At 39.8% G+C, this 19,997-nt stretch overlaps 1 protein-coding gene across 1 annotated transcript; it reads left to right on the top strand.

Annotated features, from left to right (window-relative positions):
- The first annotated feature begins 6,485 nt into the window (after positions 1 to 6,485).
- GUCA1C (guanylate cyclase activator 1C) lies at positions 6,486 to 18,271 on the top strand. Its single transcript, XM_077344237.1, has 4 exons — positions 6,486 to 6,674; positions 12,670 to 12,819; positions 15,447 to 15,534; positions 17,510 to 18,271. The coding sequence occupies exons 1-4, from the start codon at positions 6,486 to 6,488 to the stop codon at positions 17,641 to 17,643; spliced, it is 561 nt and encodes a 186-aa protein (XP_077200352.1). The 3' UTR covers positions 17,644 to 18,271.
- Positions 18,272 to 19,997: the final 1,726 nt, after the last annotated feature.

The following is a 19,997-nucleotide window of genomic DNA, read 5'->3' as shown; positions in this document are numbered from 1 at the left end:
TCATCTGGACCAGGGGATTTGAACTCATCCAGTGCAGCTAAATGCCTCTCGACAACCTCTCTATCCATGTTAACCTGCCACCCAGACACTATCCTTTGGCTACAGCCATCTCTAGATGTGCCTAAACACTTTGACCTGTGGGAAAAAACAGATGTAAAATAGGCACTAAGCCTTTCTGCTTTCTCTGCATCTTTCGTTAGAGTTTGTCCATCCGCACCCAACAGCGGGCCTATTGCCTCCTTTACTTTACGTTTGCTCCTCACGTAACTGAAAAATCTTTTCTTGTTACAGTGGGCTTCCCTGGCCAATCTTAGCTCACTCTCAGATTTGGCCTTTCTGATGATTGATCTACAGTGCCTAGTAACCTGTAGGTACTCTTCTTTAGAGCTCTGTCCTTCCCTCCATTTCCTGAACATTTTCCTTTTCTTTCTTAGTTCCTCTTGAAGTTCTCTGTTCATCCAAATAGGCTTCTTAGAGCTCCTGCAGTGTTTTCGTATTTCTGGAATAGTCATTGATTGAGCATGCAATAGCTCTTGTTTGAGTAGCACCCACCCTTCACATGCTCCCTTCCCTTCCAGCATTCTCGTCCATGGTATGACACTCATCATGTCTCTGAGTTTATTAAAGTTTGCCCTACGAAAATCCAACATCCGCGTCTGGCTACAAGCTTCCTTGGCTCCCCATCTCAAAAGGAATTCTATGAGGACATGGTCACTTCCCCCTAGGGTCCCCACCTCCTTCACCTCATCCACCAACTCTTGCCTGTTGGTCAGTATTAAGTCCAGTATGGCTGAACCTCTTGTGGGTTCATCTACCATTTGATAAATGAAATTGTCAGCCAGGCAGGTCAGAAACCTTTATTGTGCGATATCTTCTAGTGCTTTTAATCCTCAATATCCAGATTGGGAAAGTGGGAAAGAAAGCTCCATGGTAGAGAACCTCTGATAGGCCACACCTGGTCATGTGACACGCTTACCTTAAAGGAGAAGCCCCTAATTTCTCTCAACTTCTGTCGGTCCTGGATTTTTCCTCCCTCCTCTGCCTTTTTCGATCCTCTCCCCCACCCTTCCAAGAAAAGAAAGAGGCTCCCTGCCTGGCTCCTCTCCCCCCCCCCCTTCAAGAAAAGAAAGAAAGAGGCTTGGCTCCCCCCCCCCTTCTAAACTACCCTAACCACGTGCAGAAGACTTTCCTGTTTCAATGGGGAGGGGGGGAAAGAGGAAGATCCGAGTTCAAAGCGATCTGAATTCAACAGGTTTGACAATGGAATAAAGAAAGTAAGTGCAGACTCTGCCCTGGATTCAGTTTGAAGCTGTCTATAACCACAGAATAAAATTCCTATTTCTATTTCTTAGTCCTTTATAGCAAAATGCATACCTGGGCCAAAGGAACTCAACTGTCTGATTTCTATGGCCTAAATAATATTAAACAAATTGATTATTAACATTATGTAATTAGATTAGGTTTCTAATAAAATGTTTTTATTAGGTGTGTTAATAAAAGCATTTTACTGAGTATATTACATATCAAAATTACAATGGTCAAAATTTGCAAGATACTTAATGCTTGTTGAAGAGCATATCTATAACTGCTGATCTAGAAATTCACAATCTTAAACTGATTTTCAGTAAAATCTACTAGATCATCTAAGTCTTCCTTCTAAGTACTATTATGTGAACCAGATTTTCCACAAGTTTCCAGATTTTTCCCAACCTTTCTTTTGATCTGGCATAGCAGAAGAAGAGTTGGTTCTTATATGCCGCTTTTCTCTATCAGGAGTCGTCTCAAAGCAGCTTACAATCACCTTTCCTTTCCTCGCCCCACAACAGACACCCTGTGCGGTAGGTGAGGCTGAAATAGCCCTGATATTACTGCTCGGTCAGAACAGCTGTATAGTATTTAATTTTCATTATAAATTATATACATTAGTTATATTCTTTGGGTCATTCAAAATTTAAAAATGCATTAACAGCTGGAGCCCAGGGTTTTTTATACCTTTTTCTAAATCTTTGAACTATCATTTCATAAATTGATTCAATGACCACATAAAGTTACTTTGGGGCAACCCAGTCATCAATGTAAAAAGCCAGTTTTAGCTATATTACATGTTCAAAAGCCAACAGATTAAGCATAATAATATCTGGAATCCCTCATATTAACTCCAAATCCCCATATATCAAGCTATGTTGAAATTTTATCTAATTTTGAAGCAAATTCTAAAACATAAATCCAGAATGTCATTTATTTCTTCATTCAATAACTTCATCTCAGAAATATGGGATATTTTATAATGCTTGAATTCCAAAGAATATGATTTCCTAATAATAAATCTATTTTTAATCAACTCTACTCTTTTGTCTTGTGGATCTAAATCTTCTACACTTGTCTATATGCTGTGTTACATACTAGCAAATAGATATTTGGGGTTTATGGGTGGGGGAGTGGAACACTGCCAAAAATCTATAAGGCACAGAAAAGTAAATTATTAAGTGCTGGTTTGAAGTCATCAAGGTCCAGCATGATAGAGCAGAGCTATATGGCATAAGTGAGTCCCAGCATGGGAACTAGGCAATCAGCAAGTGAATTCCAGAACTCTAGACAGATGACTTATATTGACACATATTTCAACTTAGCCATTTTGTCCTTCTGTGACTGAGCCACTGCCACCCTCTCAAAGAATGCATAATGTCTTAGGAGGTTAACTCTCTGGATCAGGCTTTTTCAACCTTTTGATCACGGAGGAGCCCTGGAATAATTTTTCAGGCTTTGAGGAGCCCTGGAAGTAGTGTCAGCTGCCCATGCCTCCCTGCCACACCACCAGATGTGACATCACTGGAAGCGCCTTCACTAACATGCAGGCTTGAGGAGGGCTGATGGGGGCAGAGGCAGGAAGCAGTTAATAGTAGAAGTAGACATACTGGCTGCACCCCTTCCCAGGTGCAGAAATCATCAGAGCACTCACTCATGCTTGGGAGGAAGAGTAATGGCAGCACCTGGTTCCCTAGCTTATGGCTAAGTCCATTAAGGCAGGATGGAATAGGCCAAGAACCCCCTCTGGAGCTCCCACAGACTCCTGGGACACGGACCCCAGCTTGGGAATCCCTGCTCTAGATCTAGTACATCACACATATTTCAGAATTCTCACTAGAATGTTGCTGTCCTAAAACATATGGCACAGGAATCCAGAAGCGTTGTATAGTAACCTCCAGCCTCAAAAGTCTCCAACTCAGGGATCAAAGACTCGGGTACTTATTACCAGCTCATCGCTATATAGGTGAATAGTGCTTGGAGAAGTTGACCTCTAATGCTTCGGTGATAGTTTTAAAACATAAGCAAGGATTCTTGACCCAAATAAATGTTTGAGGGTGAATGATTAGGATCATAATGGCACAAAATTATTCTAATACCAACAACCAGAAATAATATATCAAGATTTCCTATTCAAAACTGGCTCAATCTATAGAGTGCTTAACAAAACTGCCACCTATGTAAGCTATGTAGACACTATTTTAGGAAAAGATAAAAGATTTATGCAATCTGAAGAGAAACCCAAATATTTTGATTGGTTTGCAATTTCTACTACTTCTACTACTTATGTTCTAGTCATTGCCACTGTTCATTCCATAGCTTGCCTGGTCATGTTTAAAACTTGCAGAATCTAGGACATGGCAATAGAATGTATCACCTTTGCTAGCTAGGATTTTTTTTAAATGGCAGCATCATTGTAATGTTTGATCTATAGTACCAATGTAATTTTTGGGAGAAACTAATTTGTGCTTTTTAAAGGATTTTTAAAAAATAATATGTCAGACTGTATAGGTTGTCCCAAGGGAATTGTGCTTAAAAACAAGAAAAAGGCAATGTCTTGCAGTTTGTCTTTCTATCTTGTGGGTGATATGGGGAGTGGATTGGAAAGGCACTCTGAGTTTGCTCACAATCAGAATACTACATTAAACAAAAACATTGTTTATCTTAACTGATTAAAAGATGACATGGATCAAATTATTACTTTGTAAATTAAAGGAGTTCTGTATGCTTTTTGCTATATTCCTAGGAAATAAGATTTTATAGAAGTAGCCGCACAGCTGTTCAAAGCATCTTATATCTGTCCTTTGGAATGTGAGGGCAGCTTAGAGGGACTTTTTGTTATGATGGCTCTGGGCAGCCTTGATGAGACAATCTTCTTCAATACACTTTCTGGAAATTTTAGGGAAATCCAGATTCCACTATTATTTCTGCTTATTCACTGGAACTTCCTTTCTTCCTGCAAGCCAGTTCATACATTTGCTTTCAGCTTATGCAGTCAGCTACTGAAAAGGTAGCCTTGTCCCAGATGATCTTCCCTTGTGATTTCCTACCACAAGCAGGCAAATGGGAACCTTAATAGGGTTTGACACTTGTAGTTTGTCATTGCTCAGTAAAAAAAAAAAAAAAAACCTCTGCCAGAGGAATTCCTTAGCCCATAATACCCCAAGCAAAATGAGCATGCTTCATTTGCCTTCCCTCCTGGACACATAGCAGACCTCTGCATATGGATTCAGAGAGGTGTCAGTCAATTGAGCACTTATTTATTTTTATTTATTCATTTAGATTTTTATACCGCCCTTCTCTTTGGAACATTTACATGGAACAATGTATCAATATAACACTTTAACAAAATAACAACAATAACATACCAACTAGAACAGTATTTCAACAACAATAACTTTGACACTCCCTTGGTAGGTTCGACCTCTCAGTCGGGGGAAGGGGACCTGCAGATGTTATGGATCAGTCGGCCTCAAGCAAATGCCTGGTGAAAGAGCTCCTTTTTGCAGGTCCTGCAGAATTATGGAAGTTCCGGCAGGGCCCTGATCTCTTCAGGGAGCTCATTGCACCAGGTGGGGGCCAGGACTGAAAAGGTCCTGGCCCTTGTTGAGGTCTGATGTGCCTCTTTAGGGCTAGGGATTCGCAGCCAGTTAGAAATGGTAGAGTGTAGAGCTCTTATGGGGGTATAGGCAGGGAGGCGGTCTCTCAGATACACTGGGCCCAGACCATGTACAGCCTTAAAGGTGATTACCAAAACCTTAAGCTTAATCCGGAATCCAACTGGGAGCCAGCCAAGTTCTTGGAGTACTGGCCGGATGTGAGATCTCCATGATGTCTTAGTGAGAATCCTGGCCAGTTGTAGTTTCCGGATCAAGGATAAGGTTAGGCCTGCATAGAGCGAGTTGCAGAAGTCCAGTCTAGAGGTGACCATTACATGGATCACTGTGGCTAGGTGCTCTGGTTCCAAGTAGGGTGTTAGTAGTTTGGTTTGGCGGAGGTGGTAAAATGCCAACCGTGCTACCTTTGTGACCTGGGCTTCCATTGTAAGTGAAGCATCCAGAATCACGCCCAGTTTCCTGGCAGAGTGAGTCGCTAGGAGCTACACACCATCCAGGGTGGGCAGGCACGCTTCCTCCCATGGTCCCTTCCTACCCAGCCACAGGACCTCCGTCTTTGCAGGGTTGAGCTTCAGGCGACTCTGCATGATCCATTTTGTCACTGCTTCTAGACATCTGGCTGTCATCCATCAGGGGGAAGCTTAAAACAAGGAAATAAATCAGACTGAAATCTATGAGGCACAGAGACAGCTAGTCTCTTAATTATTTCTTTTCACAAATGGGAAGGTGTCTGCTATTAATTACTAACATGGACATTTTTATTTCTCCAATTTTTTTGTGAACTACAACTGAAAACAAAAGGTCTGATTAGCTGTTTTAGCAAAGAATTCTCATATGGCATAATTTGGATATTATGACATAGTTTACTAATTTGCCACTAATTTACCTTTTCTTTTTATCTGTACTCTCATGATCATTATTCCATTTTGTCTGAGGAAATGTGCATGCACACAAAAGCTCACACCTTGAATAAAACTTTGTTGGTCTTAAAGGTGCTATTGGACTCAATTTTTGTTGTGCTACTTCAGACCAACATAGCTACCCACTTGGCATCATCTATATAGTGTTTCATCCTCTTGCTCTTTCCTTTATAACTTCTTCCACCATCACGAAGGGCACACTAATTATACTCTTGCCCTGGGTCAGATATTTGTCAGCAATCTAAAGCCTAATGCAAGTTACTGATGCAAATCTACAGCCTGAATACTTGTGGGAAAGCATGGAATTGGGGGGAGGGGTACACTAAAAATGCAAGGCATGATTTATGAAATCTCTAAATAAGTTACTTTTTAAAATCAAAACAATGGGTATATTTGATTTATACAACTCTTTTTATTTACAAGTGGGAATTGACATTAATCTCACTCAAGCTTCTATTCTTGTTTGGCCCGCATTTGCCGTCATCATGTAATAGGTTTACAGTGCAGTCCTATGCAGTTACTCCAGTCTAAATCCATTGAAATCCATGGGCTTAAACAAAAGTAATTCTGCTATGTGCACCTTTTAGCTGTGTAGGCACCACTGAAGATATGAAATAAGGTGTACAAGTAAGCACTTGGTACAATGGGTGCCAATGAATCTGGAGAAATCAACGTCCAAGAGGCCTATAACTGGTACAACAAATTTATGAAGGATTGCCCATCGGGGCAATTGAGCTTGTATGAATGCAAGGCCTTTTTGGGTCTGCATGGTATGAATTCAGAGGCAGAATATTATGTCGATCAAGTATTCAGTACTTTTGACTTGAATAAGGTAAGACTTATTTTATTAATACCTTTTGCACTTGACCTTTGTAACTAACATTATTAATGCGTATAATTATGCTACAGCTTTATTCCGACTGGCTTAGATACCCATTCTGCATTGATGGCAATTTCATGGGCTAAATTTGGAAGTACTTCCAAGAAGGTCTGCTTGTTGTAACACTAATTTGTGACAGGTCATGCATCTTTTTTTTTAAGTAATCTTCAATGTAGGCTCTATTAAGTGGACTAGTACCCATGCAAATAACACTTGGGGGGGGAGGAAAAATTAAGAAACCTATCTGTAAATGACTTAAAGGCTTTTTTAGTGAACCATAATCTTATTTTATAGCATTTGTTTGTATAGCTTTCAAACATTTCAAAATGTTTCAGTATAGAAAGCATCTGAGAGGTCTTGTGAAAGAATGGAAATCCTATTTCTGACCTCCTCAGGAGGCTTCTCTATTCTTTCCTGCCCCCACTGGATTTCCTTATGCCAACACCACTGCCACTGAACCACTTCCCCTCCTCTACAACAAATACCTTGAGCTCTCCTTGGAGCTCCCCCTGCCTCATTTAGTCCATGGCTGCCAGTGTCCACTTTTAAGTTACTGGTATTACCAAACAAGTTTGTTTTTCAATTGTTTGTCCAAACTTGCCATTAATTGCCTACTCAGGTTACTTTGTTAGCAGAAAGCATACACAGGTGGCTGTAAAACATTGTCCTCCTAAGGCATTGTCACCTGTAAACAGTGATCCCAAATTACTTAATTTGTTTTCTGTAAACAAAAATGCACAGATTAAATAAACACACAAAACCCAGCAATCTATGCATTTTGCCATTGCCTTTTTAGGCAAAGCATATTCAACTTATTGAGGTTAAAAGATACTCCATGAGTTTCCGAAAACACTGAGCCAAGGAACCGTTTTAAGTGCTCTGGTGAGATGAAGCCTTTTCTTACATTTTGCCTCATATCCAAGTACATTTTCCAGCTCTGGATGTTTTAGTATTGTCAAATCCAATGGCTTGTGTTACCACAAATGTTTGTGTTTTTGTAAGAACTTTTCTCCCACAATACAATGGAATTTGACCTTGGGATATGACTATATCCCAGAATACATGTTTTCTCACAGGATGATCAGAGGATTAAAAGTCAGATTTCTCTGGTATTCTGGGGTGTCCAGTAGACTTGCAAAATTCTAAATGAAACCCCATTGTAAGGATTTGCTCACCCACATGGAAATCAACCTTTGACTAATAAATATAGGAATTGTATGTCACAAAGTGGCCAGGGGTGGGGACTCAACTGAAATATAACTCTGCTAGTACAAGGGGCAGTCCATTACTCCTTCTCATAGACCGTTTATGCACTGGAGGTTTCATGTCGTGCTGCAGGCTGAAGTTTTTAGTCGTGGCAGGTTGCCCCACCTCTTCCTGCACCCACACAGGGGAGCATTTGACCTGGTGCACCTCATCCGCCCCCAATTTGTGCTCCTGCACAGGAGCTGGGGCAGTGAAATTCCCGGTACATAAACAGTCATACTGCAGGCTCTCTTTTGTGCTACACCCTTGTTTGTTCCTGTAGGCTCCCTACCCTCAGTTTTGCAGGTGACTGGGGCAGGCCTGAAGAAGACAGGAAGAGGCAGAAAAGATGCATTTCCAAAATTGTCTTCCTATTATATGGCATCTGAGCAAATACTCCCTTGACCTAGATGGCCCAGGCTAGCCTGATCTCATTAGATCTTGGAAGCTAAGCAGGGCCATCACTGGTTAGTTCTTGGATAGAAGACCACCAAGGAAGAACAGGGTTGCTGCACACATGAAAGCAACTGCAAACCACCTCTATCAGTGTCTTGCCTTGAAAACCTTATGAAATCGCCATAAATTAGCTGTGGCTTGACGATACTTTACACCACTGGGCAAATAATAAGAGACAATATATCGAATCACACAAGAACTATAGCAATGTATTATACCAGTTTAGTTTTGCTGCCATATACAGTTCTTCCGAGCAAAAATATGTAAAAGTGTCAACATTCATTTCTGGCTCTTAAATAGTCTAAAACACAAACCTTCTAGAAAAGGGGGGAAATCCTACCTAATTTAAGATGCTTTTTATATTTTGACGCTCACAGCCTCTTACCCGTTGCTGAATTAAGCACGGTATTCAAGCTCATGGTAAACTCTCACCTTTTATAATGATTTGGGAGATTTCAAGAGTGTTTCATTACTGCAGGTGCATCAATACGGGGTAATCCACTTGTCAACATGTACTGGCATTTCAATGTCATTTTGAAGCAGTATTTTAGTTCAGTCATGAGCTGGAGGAGGCCTGATTATTTGTCCCTTAAATAAAATGGGAAATGATAGCACCAAATCAAGTATATAAGCAAATAAATCACAGACTCAGGCAACCAAAGGGTCACTTCAGTTACTATTTGAATACACATGTACTCTGGATCATTTTAAGGTAATTATTTCCTCGATTTTAGAAGCTAGGATTTTCATCTTTGCTCTAAGCAGTTTTCTAAGTGGCAGAGTCACATGGCTACAGAATTAAACAGAGAAGAACCATTTTTGTACACTTTTTAGTAATCAAAAGAGTCTCAAGGCATCTTTTAATCACCTGCCTTTCTTACCTCCCACAACAGACACCCTATGAGGCAGGTGAGGTAGAGATAACTCTGAGAGCACTGTGATTGGCCCATGGTCACCCAGCTGGCTGCATGTAAACAAGTGGGGAATCAAAACCAGTTCTCCAGATTAGAGGCCACCACTCTTGGACTCTGAGAGTACCTGCGTGGGAAAGTCATGACAGGATTTCCATGATCAGTTCTGCAGGGCTTATAAGACAGAACTGATCCTGTGGTTAAGGCCGAAACAACACCTTGAATTGTGGGCCTCGCTGCTGGAAAGTCACCCAATTAGATTTCAGCTAGGGTCCTGTGCTCCCCCCCCCCCACAGCTTTCTCCCATAGGATTAAGATTAATGTTTGACTGTAGTTTTAAAGTTCTTTAAATCTATTAATTCATTTAAATTCCTAAATTGTTTTTACTATGTAATTTATATTGTTGTGATCCACCTTTCTTTGGAGAGAAGGCAGCAAATAAATGTAACAATAAACAAATATTTTCCTGAACATGACAAAGCACCATCCCTCCCTGCTCCACATTTCATTTCCCTTACAGAATAGCTGCTATTAACTATGTTAGAAAAGACAATGATATTGTAGTATGTGTTATATGTAGGACTGGTGTCAGCAAACCCCCCCCCCCCACACACACCAGTAAGACAGATGCTGAGGCTCAGATCCTCTCGTGGGACCTACTGCTGCTACTCCCAGTATCCACCTGCTTACAAACACTCCTTCAACTTGCGCTCTTGGTCACACATTGCTGTCGGGAGAAGGTCATGTGTGCAGTGCAAGCAACTTGGAATGCAGGCAATGGGAAGGGTTGAAAGAGTGAGATAAAATGGAAGAATCAAGTGCTCTCCCCCGGGCTTCTTCTTGAACACCGTTGACCCCCTTCTCCTCCATCCCCCCTTTTTTTAGGAAGGGGGGTAGGAAGGGGATTTTATTATTGTGCCGCCATGCTGTGATGGGTTTTTAGACACTGTAACCCACCACGAGCCATTTGGGAGTGGCGGGAAATAAATCGAAATAATAATAATAATAATAATAATAATAATAATAATAATAATAATAATAATAATAATAATAATAATAATAATAATAATAATAATAATAATAATAATAATAATAATAATAATAATGGGGCAAGAAGGGGGGAGTTCAGACGGGGGACACTGCAGTAAGGCCCAGGCACTCTCTGTCCAAGGCTCCCTAAAACGTGGAATTAGCCCTCACTACAAGAAACACTTGTAGATTCGGTCATGGATCTCCAGTTTAATGAGTAATTCTGTCCAAAGAAAGAATAATAGGATTTATTTATTTGAATTTGTAACCCACCCTATCCACTGAGGTGGACTCAGAGCAGCGGACAACGTGTACATGTTAATGCAATTAAGTTACATTAAAACCATTCTAAAAGTTTTAAAAATACAAAAGCCAGAAGCCTAATAGCCAGTACCTAGAACCCCGGGTAGGGTCCAATAAAGGTGGGAGGCCAATCTGATATAATATAGATGCTAAGTATTATACTGTTGACTCTAGGCCTGGTGGAAGAGCTCCATTTTACAGGCCCTGCGGAACTCAGTGAGCTCCGACAAGGCCCTGGTGTTTAGGAGTGTAATGCTGGTGCAGGACATTTTTAAGCAAAGTGAAAATTAACATATAACTCTACTTATGCCTGCATTGTTACAATATCCTTTCCCCAATTATTTTCCTAGAACTAGAAAAGGTCCTTATAATACCATCAGTACCAATTTTTGTCATCCAGTTTTGAAATGTAGATTAGTAACAAGTAAAACTGAAATATACTTACAAGTGACAAAAATGAATTATACAAATCACACAAAAAGAGATTAGTAACAAACATAAATTATTTAATTTTAACCTATTGTAAAAGTTATGCTCATTCATGTGTCAGTTGTTAGATGATTAAATACATTTTAAGAATGTATTTCTTACATTGTAAGAAAATGTTAAAGCATTCCGCAAGCACATGGAATGAACTGAATGTATAATTTTTAAAGGATGCAACAGAACAAAGCACAACCATTAAAAACTGGAGAAAAGATACAATTTTGAAGGAATAATCATTTTGTTCTTGGGCATTTGATTGCAGGATTATCTAAAGATGGTAGCATCATGCTTTTGTTAGGTCCAAATTAATGCCATGAAACAGTGAACTAGCTTTTAAGGCTTCATAGAAGGATATTTAAGAGAGCAGAAAAATAAAAGTGTAACAGGAGAGTCACCAGCTTTGTGAGGGAGTTCAGTGGATATTGCAGGAATCTATGAATAAGTTTAGTTCCTGTGCAGTTTATTTATAACCTCCATGCATGAAACAGATTTCCTCCAGATATTCCTCCTAAAGGAATATTGTGAGGTTTGGGAAATATTCCTGGACCTAGTGGGGGGTTGCAGTAAGCAAGGGGAATTAAATTGTTCCCTGCCTCTTCTGCCAAAACAGGTCAGACATAGTCCTCCATAGGTGGAATGGGGAGTGGTCGCTGAGTTGCTTTTTCTTACTGCGGCCCTTAATACTACGTTCCATTACATCCACAAGTGGACCAAGGTCATAATATGATCTTTGGGGAAGGGGTCAATGTCACAGGGAACTGTTGTGGGAAAGGGCAAGTAGGGTACACACAGTTAGGGCCATTCCGCACAGTAATGAGCGTTATGCGAGGACAATGTTGTAATGCTAAAGAAAAATGCACCTCTGGGAATTCCTCACCTGCTGGCTCCTCTGCCCCCCTCTCTTGAGTCTTGCTACTCTGCACACCTACTTAAAATGGCAGAAGAGGGGAACATGCTATACATGGTCCTCTCTTCCACCTGCTAATCAAGACAGGCGGCCAATCACCTCTTTTAAAGGGACTGCGATGCCAGCTAATATTTTAAAAATAAAACTTCTCCATTTAAATGCCTATGTATCTATTTATAGGCATAGGGCTTTTTTTATTGCCACCCCGCTTGGAATCCTGAGCCTTAAAGCTGTTAAATCATTTTCCCCCCGATTTGTTTTTTTTGGGGGGAGGCCTGCTTTTTTGTGTAAATGGGTGGGACAAAGTTTTTCTTCCATCTCTGCCTGGGCGATTGTACACCTATTCGTTGCCGCAGGCAGTTTAAAAAAGTCACATTCTGGGTGAAAAGAGAGGGATACACCCAAAAGCAAATGAAACCAATAAGCAAAAAGTGGTATCTTCTTGAGATTTATTATCCTAGGTTGTTTAAATAATTCCACCAGGTCAGGCCCAGGATCGAGAAGGTGGGAGTTAATTAATTTGTTAAACATATTAAACCAGAAGCCTTGTGAGTCTGTCTGCCTTTGACAAATGTGCATGTTAAACACATACCTATCTTTTCTTCTTTAGGATGGCTTTATTGACTTCCTCGAATTTATAGCTGCAATAAATCTCATTATACGAGGAAAAATCGACCAAAAACTGAAATGGTATTTTAAGCTATATGATGCTGATGGAAATGGATTTATTGAAAAAAAAGAACTGGCAAAAATATTCAGGGTAAGGAAATTGCATATAGCATCACATATCTGTTTGATACAGGAAATCAGTTAATTAAATGCATCAGTATTCAGTGTTAGTTTACTGACCATTTCAAAGATACCTACCAAGACAATGATCTCATAACATTTTATAAGATCTAACAACTGAAAGAGGCGGTCATTGACAGAGACCTGTTGCGCGGACTTTCCAATAGAATCGCTGAGGGTCAGACACAACTGAACGGATAACATCATCATCATCACCATCATCAACTAGACAGATGTTTTGTCATTTTTACCCCAACCAAGAATTCTTAGATGGGAACGATTCTTTGGCTGCTCTAAGATACTGCTCCTTCCCATGGATTGCAGCAGTTAGGGGATTGTGGATTTCAAGAACAAGGATGGATCTCTGAATGTATCATGGTGTGGACCAGGGCAATAGCCCATTCTCACGTATATATAGAAATATCTTCACACATAAATGATTCTCCATGCAGCTCTCAGTGCCACTGCTAATGCACAGATATTTAAAGCAATCACCACAATTAACTGACCTTTTTAAAACAAGTAATTATAAAAATAGTAATTGCTATAATGGTATTGCCATTTTTGAGAGTCCTCTCTGTGGCACACAGGAATAGTATCAGAAGGCTGAATCAATGAAAATGGCACCATTTGGGGATGTGCTGCAGCTCAGTGGTAGAACATCTGCTTGGCACGTAGAGGGTCTCAGGTTTAATCCCCAACCACTCCAGTTAAAAGGACATGGCAGGAGGTGACATGAAAAACCTTTGCCTGAGACCCTGAAGAGCTGCTGCCAATCTGAATAGACAATACTGAACTTGATAGCTTGATCTGATTTGATATGAGGCAGCTTCTTGTGTGGATCCACAAAAATGTGCACTTTCCTATCCACAAAGTGTATAACAATCTTTCTCAAAAGATTATACCTGGAAATAGACCCATTGGAAATAATAGTTCCAACTGAGGTTGCTGATAGTTATAGATGCTGTACACTACCTTGATCTGGCTTGCCAGGAGAACAGTATATAAACCAAATTCTTATTCTTAATAGTCAGAAGATGACAGAATTGCAGAAAACCAGGGAAGTAGGTGATTAAGGGATGACATTGTGTGGATGTGCCAAAAACAAAGAAAAACCCAGATTGGAAAAAACATTTATTTGGGGGAGATACTAACTAGTTCATTTTGTGAGGTGGTAACCAAAGCTGCTAAGAACTGTAAGCGTTCCTAGATTAACTATGTAATCATACGCAAAGCTGTGATAGTCTGCACCCATTGATTTAAGGGAGCCAAAACTGATTTATAGGAATGATGTATTTTCTCTTTTGCTTCCTATCATAAATAATACATTATATATGAAATAATACAATCTTACTGGCCATCTGATCTTCTCAAATTTACTTCATTGGCTGGCAGGGGAAACACAGCACAGCTGTACGGGATATTGTACTTTGTGTATTATATGTAACAAGGAAGAAACACACATGGAGTGATGGCAGTTCTATAGCTTAGCCATTTTAATGACCTTATTCAAATATTCAGAGAAGGTGTACAGATTTCCAAAGCCTATATCACTTCAAATGCAGTGCATACTTGTGCATTGGTTTTCTACTAGCTGGCAACCTGCAGGAAGAAATCTCATCCCCCATGAGAGCTTCCACTTTCTTTCCTTCCCTCTTTCCATTTCACCTACCTTTTTATCCCTTCCCAGCCTAGTCACCACTTTTCCATATAATCCTGTCACTATCTCAGTGGATGAGATAGGGATGCGAGTGTCCTGTATAGTATAGGGGGTTGGACTAGATGACCCATGAAGTCCCTTCCAACTATTATTCTATTATTCATCTTTCCCCAGTCATTCTATATTTTGGAGGAATTATAACCTTAAACAGTATAAAAAAGTGATTTCGCACATCTAAGAGAATTCTTTAGATGTACAGAAACATCTTTCCCATTTGTACATGGTCCTGCCATGCAGATTGTTTGCTCTATCCTGTCCGACCATTGCCCAGACTTCGATACACTGATGTGTCACATGGCTACAGTCCATCTGTTCCAATGCAGAGGTAAAACTGACTTTGACTTCAAAGTATGTTTGCTTGTTTCTGCATGATGGAAGATGGCCACCAGTCAAACATTCACACAAATCTATTTTTAAAGGTGACTTTATTGTGCTGAGTGACAAAGACTATGTGAGTTATACTCACTTCACTAGGAAGATTTAATTATACACATTTTTATTTGTGATAAGAAACCTTTCCTAAGCTTTGATGCCATGCACCCACATCTATCTATATAAAATAATCCCCTCTTTAAGAGACATAGAGCATATTGAACTTCCTGAATACCAAATTCTCTAGGGTAGGATAAAGACATTGCTCTGTTTAAGAATAAATCACATGGAGTGATCTGGCCTTCAATGATATGCAAATTCAAACCATAATCCTTTAGGCAGTGTTACATTAATTTAATTTCTAATCCTCATTACTGGAGATTTACTAGAAATTTTATCTATACATATTCCCCCTGTGGCTCAGTGTGTGGCATAACAGCTACCATATGCATTCACAATATAGAGAACGACAAGTCTTTGACATGTTTGCATTTCTGTTTCTTTAGGCTGTTCAAGCTATTACAGGCTACTCTGAAACAACTCCTGAAGAGTTCACAGAAATGGTATTCAAGAAGGTAGATATCAACTATGATGGTAAGACCATATGGATCTTCGAGTGACATTTTTCTTTTAGAAATAAAATACAAATGGAGGCTTGTAAATAGACAGGGTCAATAAATGTGGAACTCTTCCTTTAAGACATGTGTGGTTTACGCTGGACAAATCTATGGAAGAAAGCTACAATCTGGACATTGTTTAAACTAGAAGTTGGAAAAGTTGTCCCTCAGTAAAAATGATTATTTCTCTGTATTTTAAAATAGGAAAGCTGCAAGAATCCCTTTTCAGTCATCTCCTCTCTAGGCTAAACAGACCAAGCTCTACTGTTAGGTTTAAATGGCTGCCAGTCGAGCTGTTGTACTGAAATGGCTATGAGCCATTTCACCTGTTGGTTTCACTTCTGTTACCCAAATTTCATGGATACATGTCCTAAAACACATGTCTTTGAGCTTGTGGGGAAGATTAGCCCAAATGCAGTGAAAGGGAGGTACCTTAGCATTTATGGATCAAAATGCCTATGTATTCGAGGGTCAATTACACCCATAAGAACTCCAAGCGAATGTAAACAGTAAAATAGTAATATAAGCTTTATTGAAAAGAAAATAATAAAAGAGCATAAAAATATCTAGCACATTAACAAGCAGTTGGATATAGAAGAATAGGGTGGAAAAGAGAGGGTCCAGTATAGTTACCACTTCCTGAAGAGATGATAGGCAAGAGAAAGCAGGCTGCACGGAGATTGTGCAGGGTGTTCGGATGAATCCCGTATCCGAAATGCACACCGGGGGGGGGGGGCTTGATAAAGCCATTGTTTATATTGAGTTTGGGGGAGCTGGCCTACATGAAACAAGCCAGGTGGAAGCTAGTTGGAAATTTCCACTGATCCTGGTGTTGGGCAACTGCTGCTACAAGCCGAAAATGGCTGCTGATGACCTTAGACAAAGGTCTTAATGGGTCTGAGGAAGGGAGCCATCATATCTCAATAGGTATATCTGTAGGGTTTCCCCTGGCAGAAGGGCCAAGAATGAGTGATATGCAAAGACAAAGAAATTGGCCAAGAAGCCCTGGCCAAACCAGTTCTGGTCAGACCATGCTTTCAGCAGAACTGGGGGGGGGGGGGGTTAGAGGCACCTGAAATTCCAACCTGTAACAAAGGACAAGCTGAGGTATGTCCTGGTTTCCAAGATGGATTCTGTCCTAGCAGTGTGTCTTGCCAGGGTGTTTCAGCGTGTTCCTGTGTCTGGCTTGCTCCCAAGCCTAGACAGTTACATACAGTTATGGAATAGTGTGCCAGCATGTGAGGCAGGAGTGCTGCCATACCTTAAAAATCCCCCCCCCTGAATTAGACCACTCATGGAAGAATTCTTCCTTAGTGTGTCTGATTCAGACCAAATGTCTACTGCGTGAATGGTGGCAAAGGCCTATTATGCACGGCCGCTGAAACGGCGGCATGGAGAACGCAGAGGAGGAAGAAGCGAAGCAAACCGCTTACGCACGGGACGGAATGCAACAGCGGCAAAACCCAGAGTATCCGATTATGCACGCGGCTACTCTGGTTGCACCCTGGTCCCGGGAAGCTCCACTTTCTTCCGTATCTCGCTAACACGGCTTTTTCGGCAGCATATGTTGACTCTGCGCCCAGTTGCTGCTGGCAGCGTGCATAATTGGTGATTTTAGCCACCGCCATTCCACCCCGAATGCGGACCTTCCACTCCATGCATGATGGGCCAAAGAATGGAAATAGAAAGGTAGAACTTGTAACAAGAACTATATTCCATACCTTAACATGCCCTCCCTTCGAAGTTGGAGGGGGGATTGAAACAGATAATTTCATTTTGTTGTACAATCACTACAGAAATACTCACGTGTTGTTTCTGCTGAGACCTGTTGGCATTTTTCAGGTCTTTCAGACTTTTGAGTTATTACACTTTCCAACTACTGAGGGTGAAAGATATGACACCTATTTCGTCTAATAACTACTGATTCCAAATCTCCCATATCTTTATTCTAGGAGAACTCTCTTTAGAAGAATTCATCAATGGTGTGGAGAGCGATGTGGATCTTTTCAGAATGATTTCGAAGATCTTCGACCTCTCCAATGTACTGAGAATTATACAACATGGGAGAACAAACATGGCGGTCTGAGTTTTGGACCTTAAAAGAAACTTGTAGAAACAATCACTACAAGCCTATTAAATATATTCGGAGAATTTTACATCCTATCTACTATTGAAGATTAAGATTCAAAAGAGGAACTATCATTTCAGAGATCTTTCAAGTCTCTTTTGCTATTTTCCCCACCTTTGGCTTTGGATTCTACAAGCCATCATAAAACGCTGTTTAATACTGCAGAAAACAACATTACCAACATTTGTAATGGTGTGGAGGACCCCACATACTTAACACTAAGAAAAATGGATTCAGTTGTTGAATTGTTTAAGTTCCAGCTGTTTAATCTGCAATTTACTGAGCGGTGATAAACTCCTAAATAGGATTGACTTCCAACTAGATCAATTAAGGACAATGCAGAGTTTGCATTTACCTAATATTGGCATTAATAACTGTTTAAAATACAACTGAATTATTTGAGAAACACCAAAATATCCTTATAGCTTCAAAAATAAATATCCCCTAGGAAAATACATTTACCACTTCAGTATTATTAGAACAGGTATAAGTAATGTGGTGGTATTTACACCACTTTGCTTTGGAGAGGTTTTTCTTGGGTCTGGACAAGACCTAATGAAACTCTGAAACTAAGCACAAACAGAAAGCCACTCTGTATAACATGATTTTTATCATTCTATTTTATGTATTGCCAGAATAATGCAAGACAGAATGTTGCAGGGAACCAGTTTTGTCTGACTGTGACTTTTGGCCAGCTCCATTAGGTGAAGTAGCACTTCCAGAAACGCTAGGACTCTGCTTGCAAGCAGATATGCAATAAATAAGTTTGTACAGCCTATTTTTTTCTATCATAAACTATCAAACCTGATAAGTGAAAGGAAGAGACTAACAACCTAGTGATTTTTCCCCTTTCAGATTCTTTTGAACTCTATGTCTGCATGTACATTGAATGTGCCACATCAGCTGTAATTACTTTACCAGTGTGTTAGTTATGATCAATATAGCAGACAGCAAGTGAATGTAACAAGTACTGCTTGACATTATAAACACACTTGACATTCTAGCTTTGGTATTTAGATATTTTACATCTGTTCTCAGCAATGTAACAATAAATTTGAACTTAGACATTTCTACTTATTCAGCATGGGGACATTAATGTAGCATAGTCTGTCTCATACTTTTACAACTGAAGAAAAAACTCACTGTAGAAAGGAAGGAAGCACAAAGGAATCAAATAGAGGCTGTTCCACAGAAATAATGAGACTGTACATCTACCAGGAATATTTTGGAGTCTTCGAAGTACTTGATTTCTCCCAAAAAACTCTGACAGTTAGGCACAGCACCAGCTGTGTCACTCATCGCTTGATTCAAAAAAACCTTAAAAATGGCCTTAAAAAAACACCTAAATTACTAAGTACTGAAAACAAGCAATAGGAAAGATAGTCAATTAATCAAAAGCTACAAAGATATACCTATTGTTCCATTTACAATGTACAGCTCATGGAATCATCTTTATTAGTGTTCACATCAGGTGTATTTCCCCCTCTGAACAAAAACATGTCTTTGGAATGGAAACACACTGTCAGAGCAGAAAGAATGCTCAAATGAGGGCAGGTGCAAAGTACATGGCTGGTAAAAAGTGTGAATCAAAACTCTGAAACTTATTTATCACTGAGCAATGCTCCATCTATCCCAGCAGCCAGTTTCACACCAAAGCCAACCAGTTGCCATGGAGGGACAACAAACCAGGCATAGATGTGGAAGTTCAATTTCAATGGCTAATGGCCATTGATGGACATATCTTTAAAGAATCCATTTTTTTCTGCTGCTTTGTTCCATTCGAACTGCCCTCTTTTCATGGTGTATTCTCAATTTGATTATGTAGGAATGGCAAAATTAACAACTTATTTGAGTTGTTGCAAAATATGAGGAGAGATGGAATATTTATTATGTAAGCAGGAAACAGAATGAGAAACAGTTTAAACTGTATAAATGTATTACAATGCATTTAAATGTATTACAGTGCAGAAGCAGAATGAGAACAAGTTTTGTATATAAGGGTATAAGCCGGCTCAGGGCACTGTATAATATCATCATAATCTATAATAATATGCAATACTCTAAAAGTTAAAACATAAGCGAAAAACAATTAATTTCTAGAACCTTTTCTGATATCGCCAAAGTCATTGTTCTATACCTGATAGGGTATAATGATTTTTGATATATATGATTTGTTCTGTAGTACCTTCTTTTCTTTTGTGTCCTTTTTATATTATTATCCTGGTGTCTTTTAAATAAAAATATATGATTTTTAAAAAGACTATCAGCATCTTCCTGAATGATTACAGCATCTTACACTGGCAACATAATAC

Source organism: Paroedura picta, chromosome 6, assembly GCF_049243985.1.
Source record: "Paroedura picta isolate Pp20150507F chromosome 6, Ppicta_v3.0, whole genome shotgun sequence".
Classification (NCBI taxonomy): domain Eukaryota; kingdom Metazoa; phylum Chordata; class Lepidosauria; order Squamata; family Gekkonidae; genus Paroedura; species Paroedura picta.
This window is presented reverse-complemented; position numbering and strand designations above follow the sequence as displayed.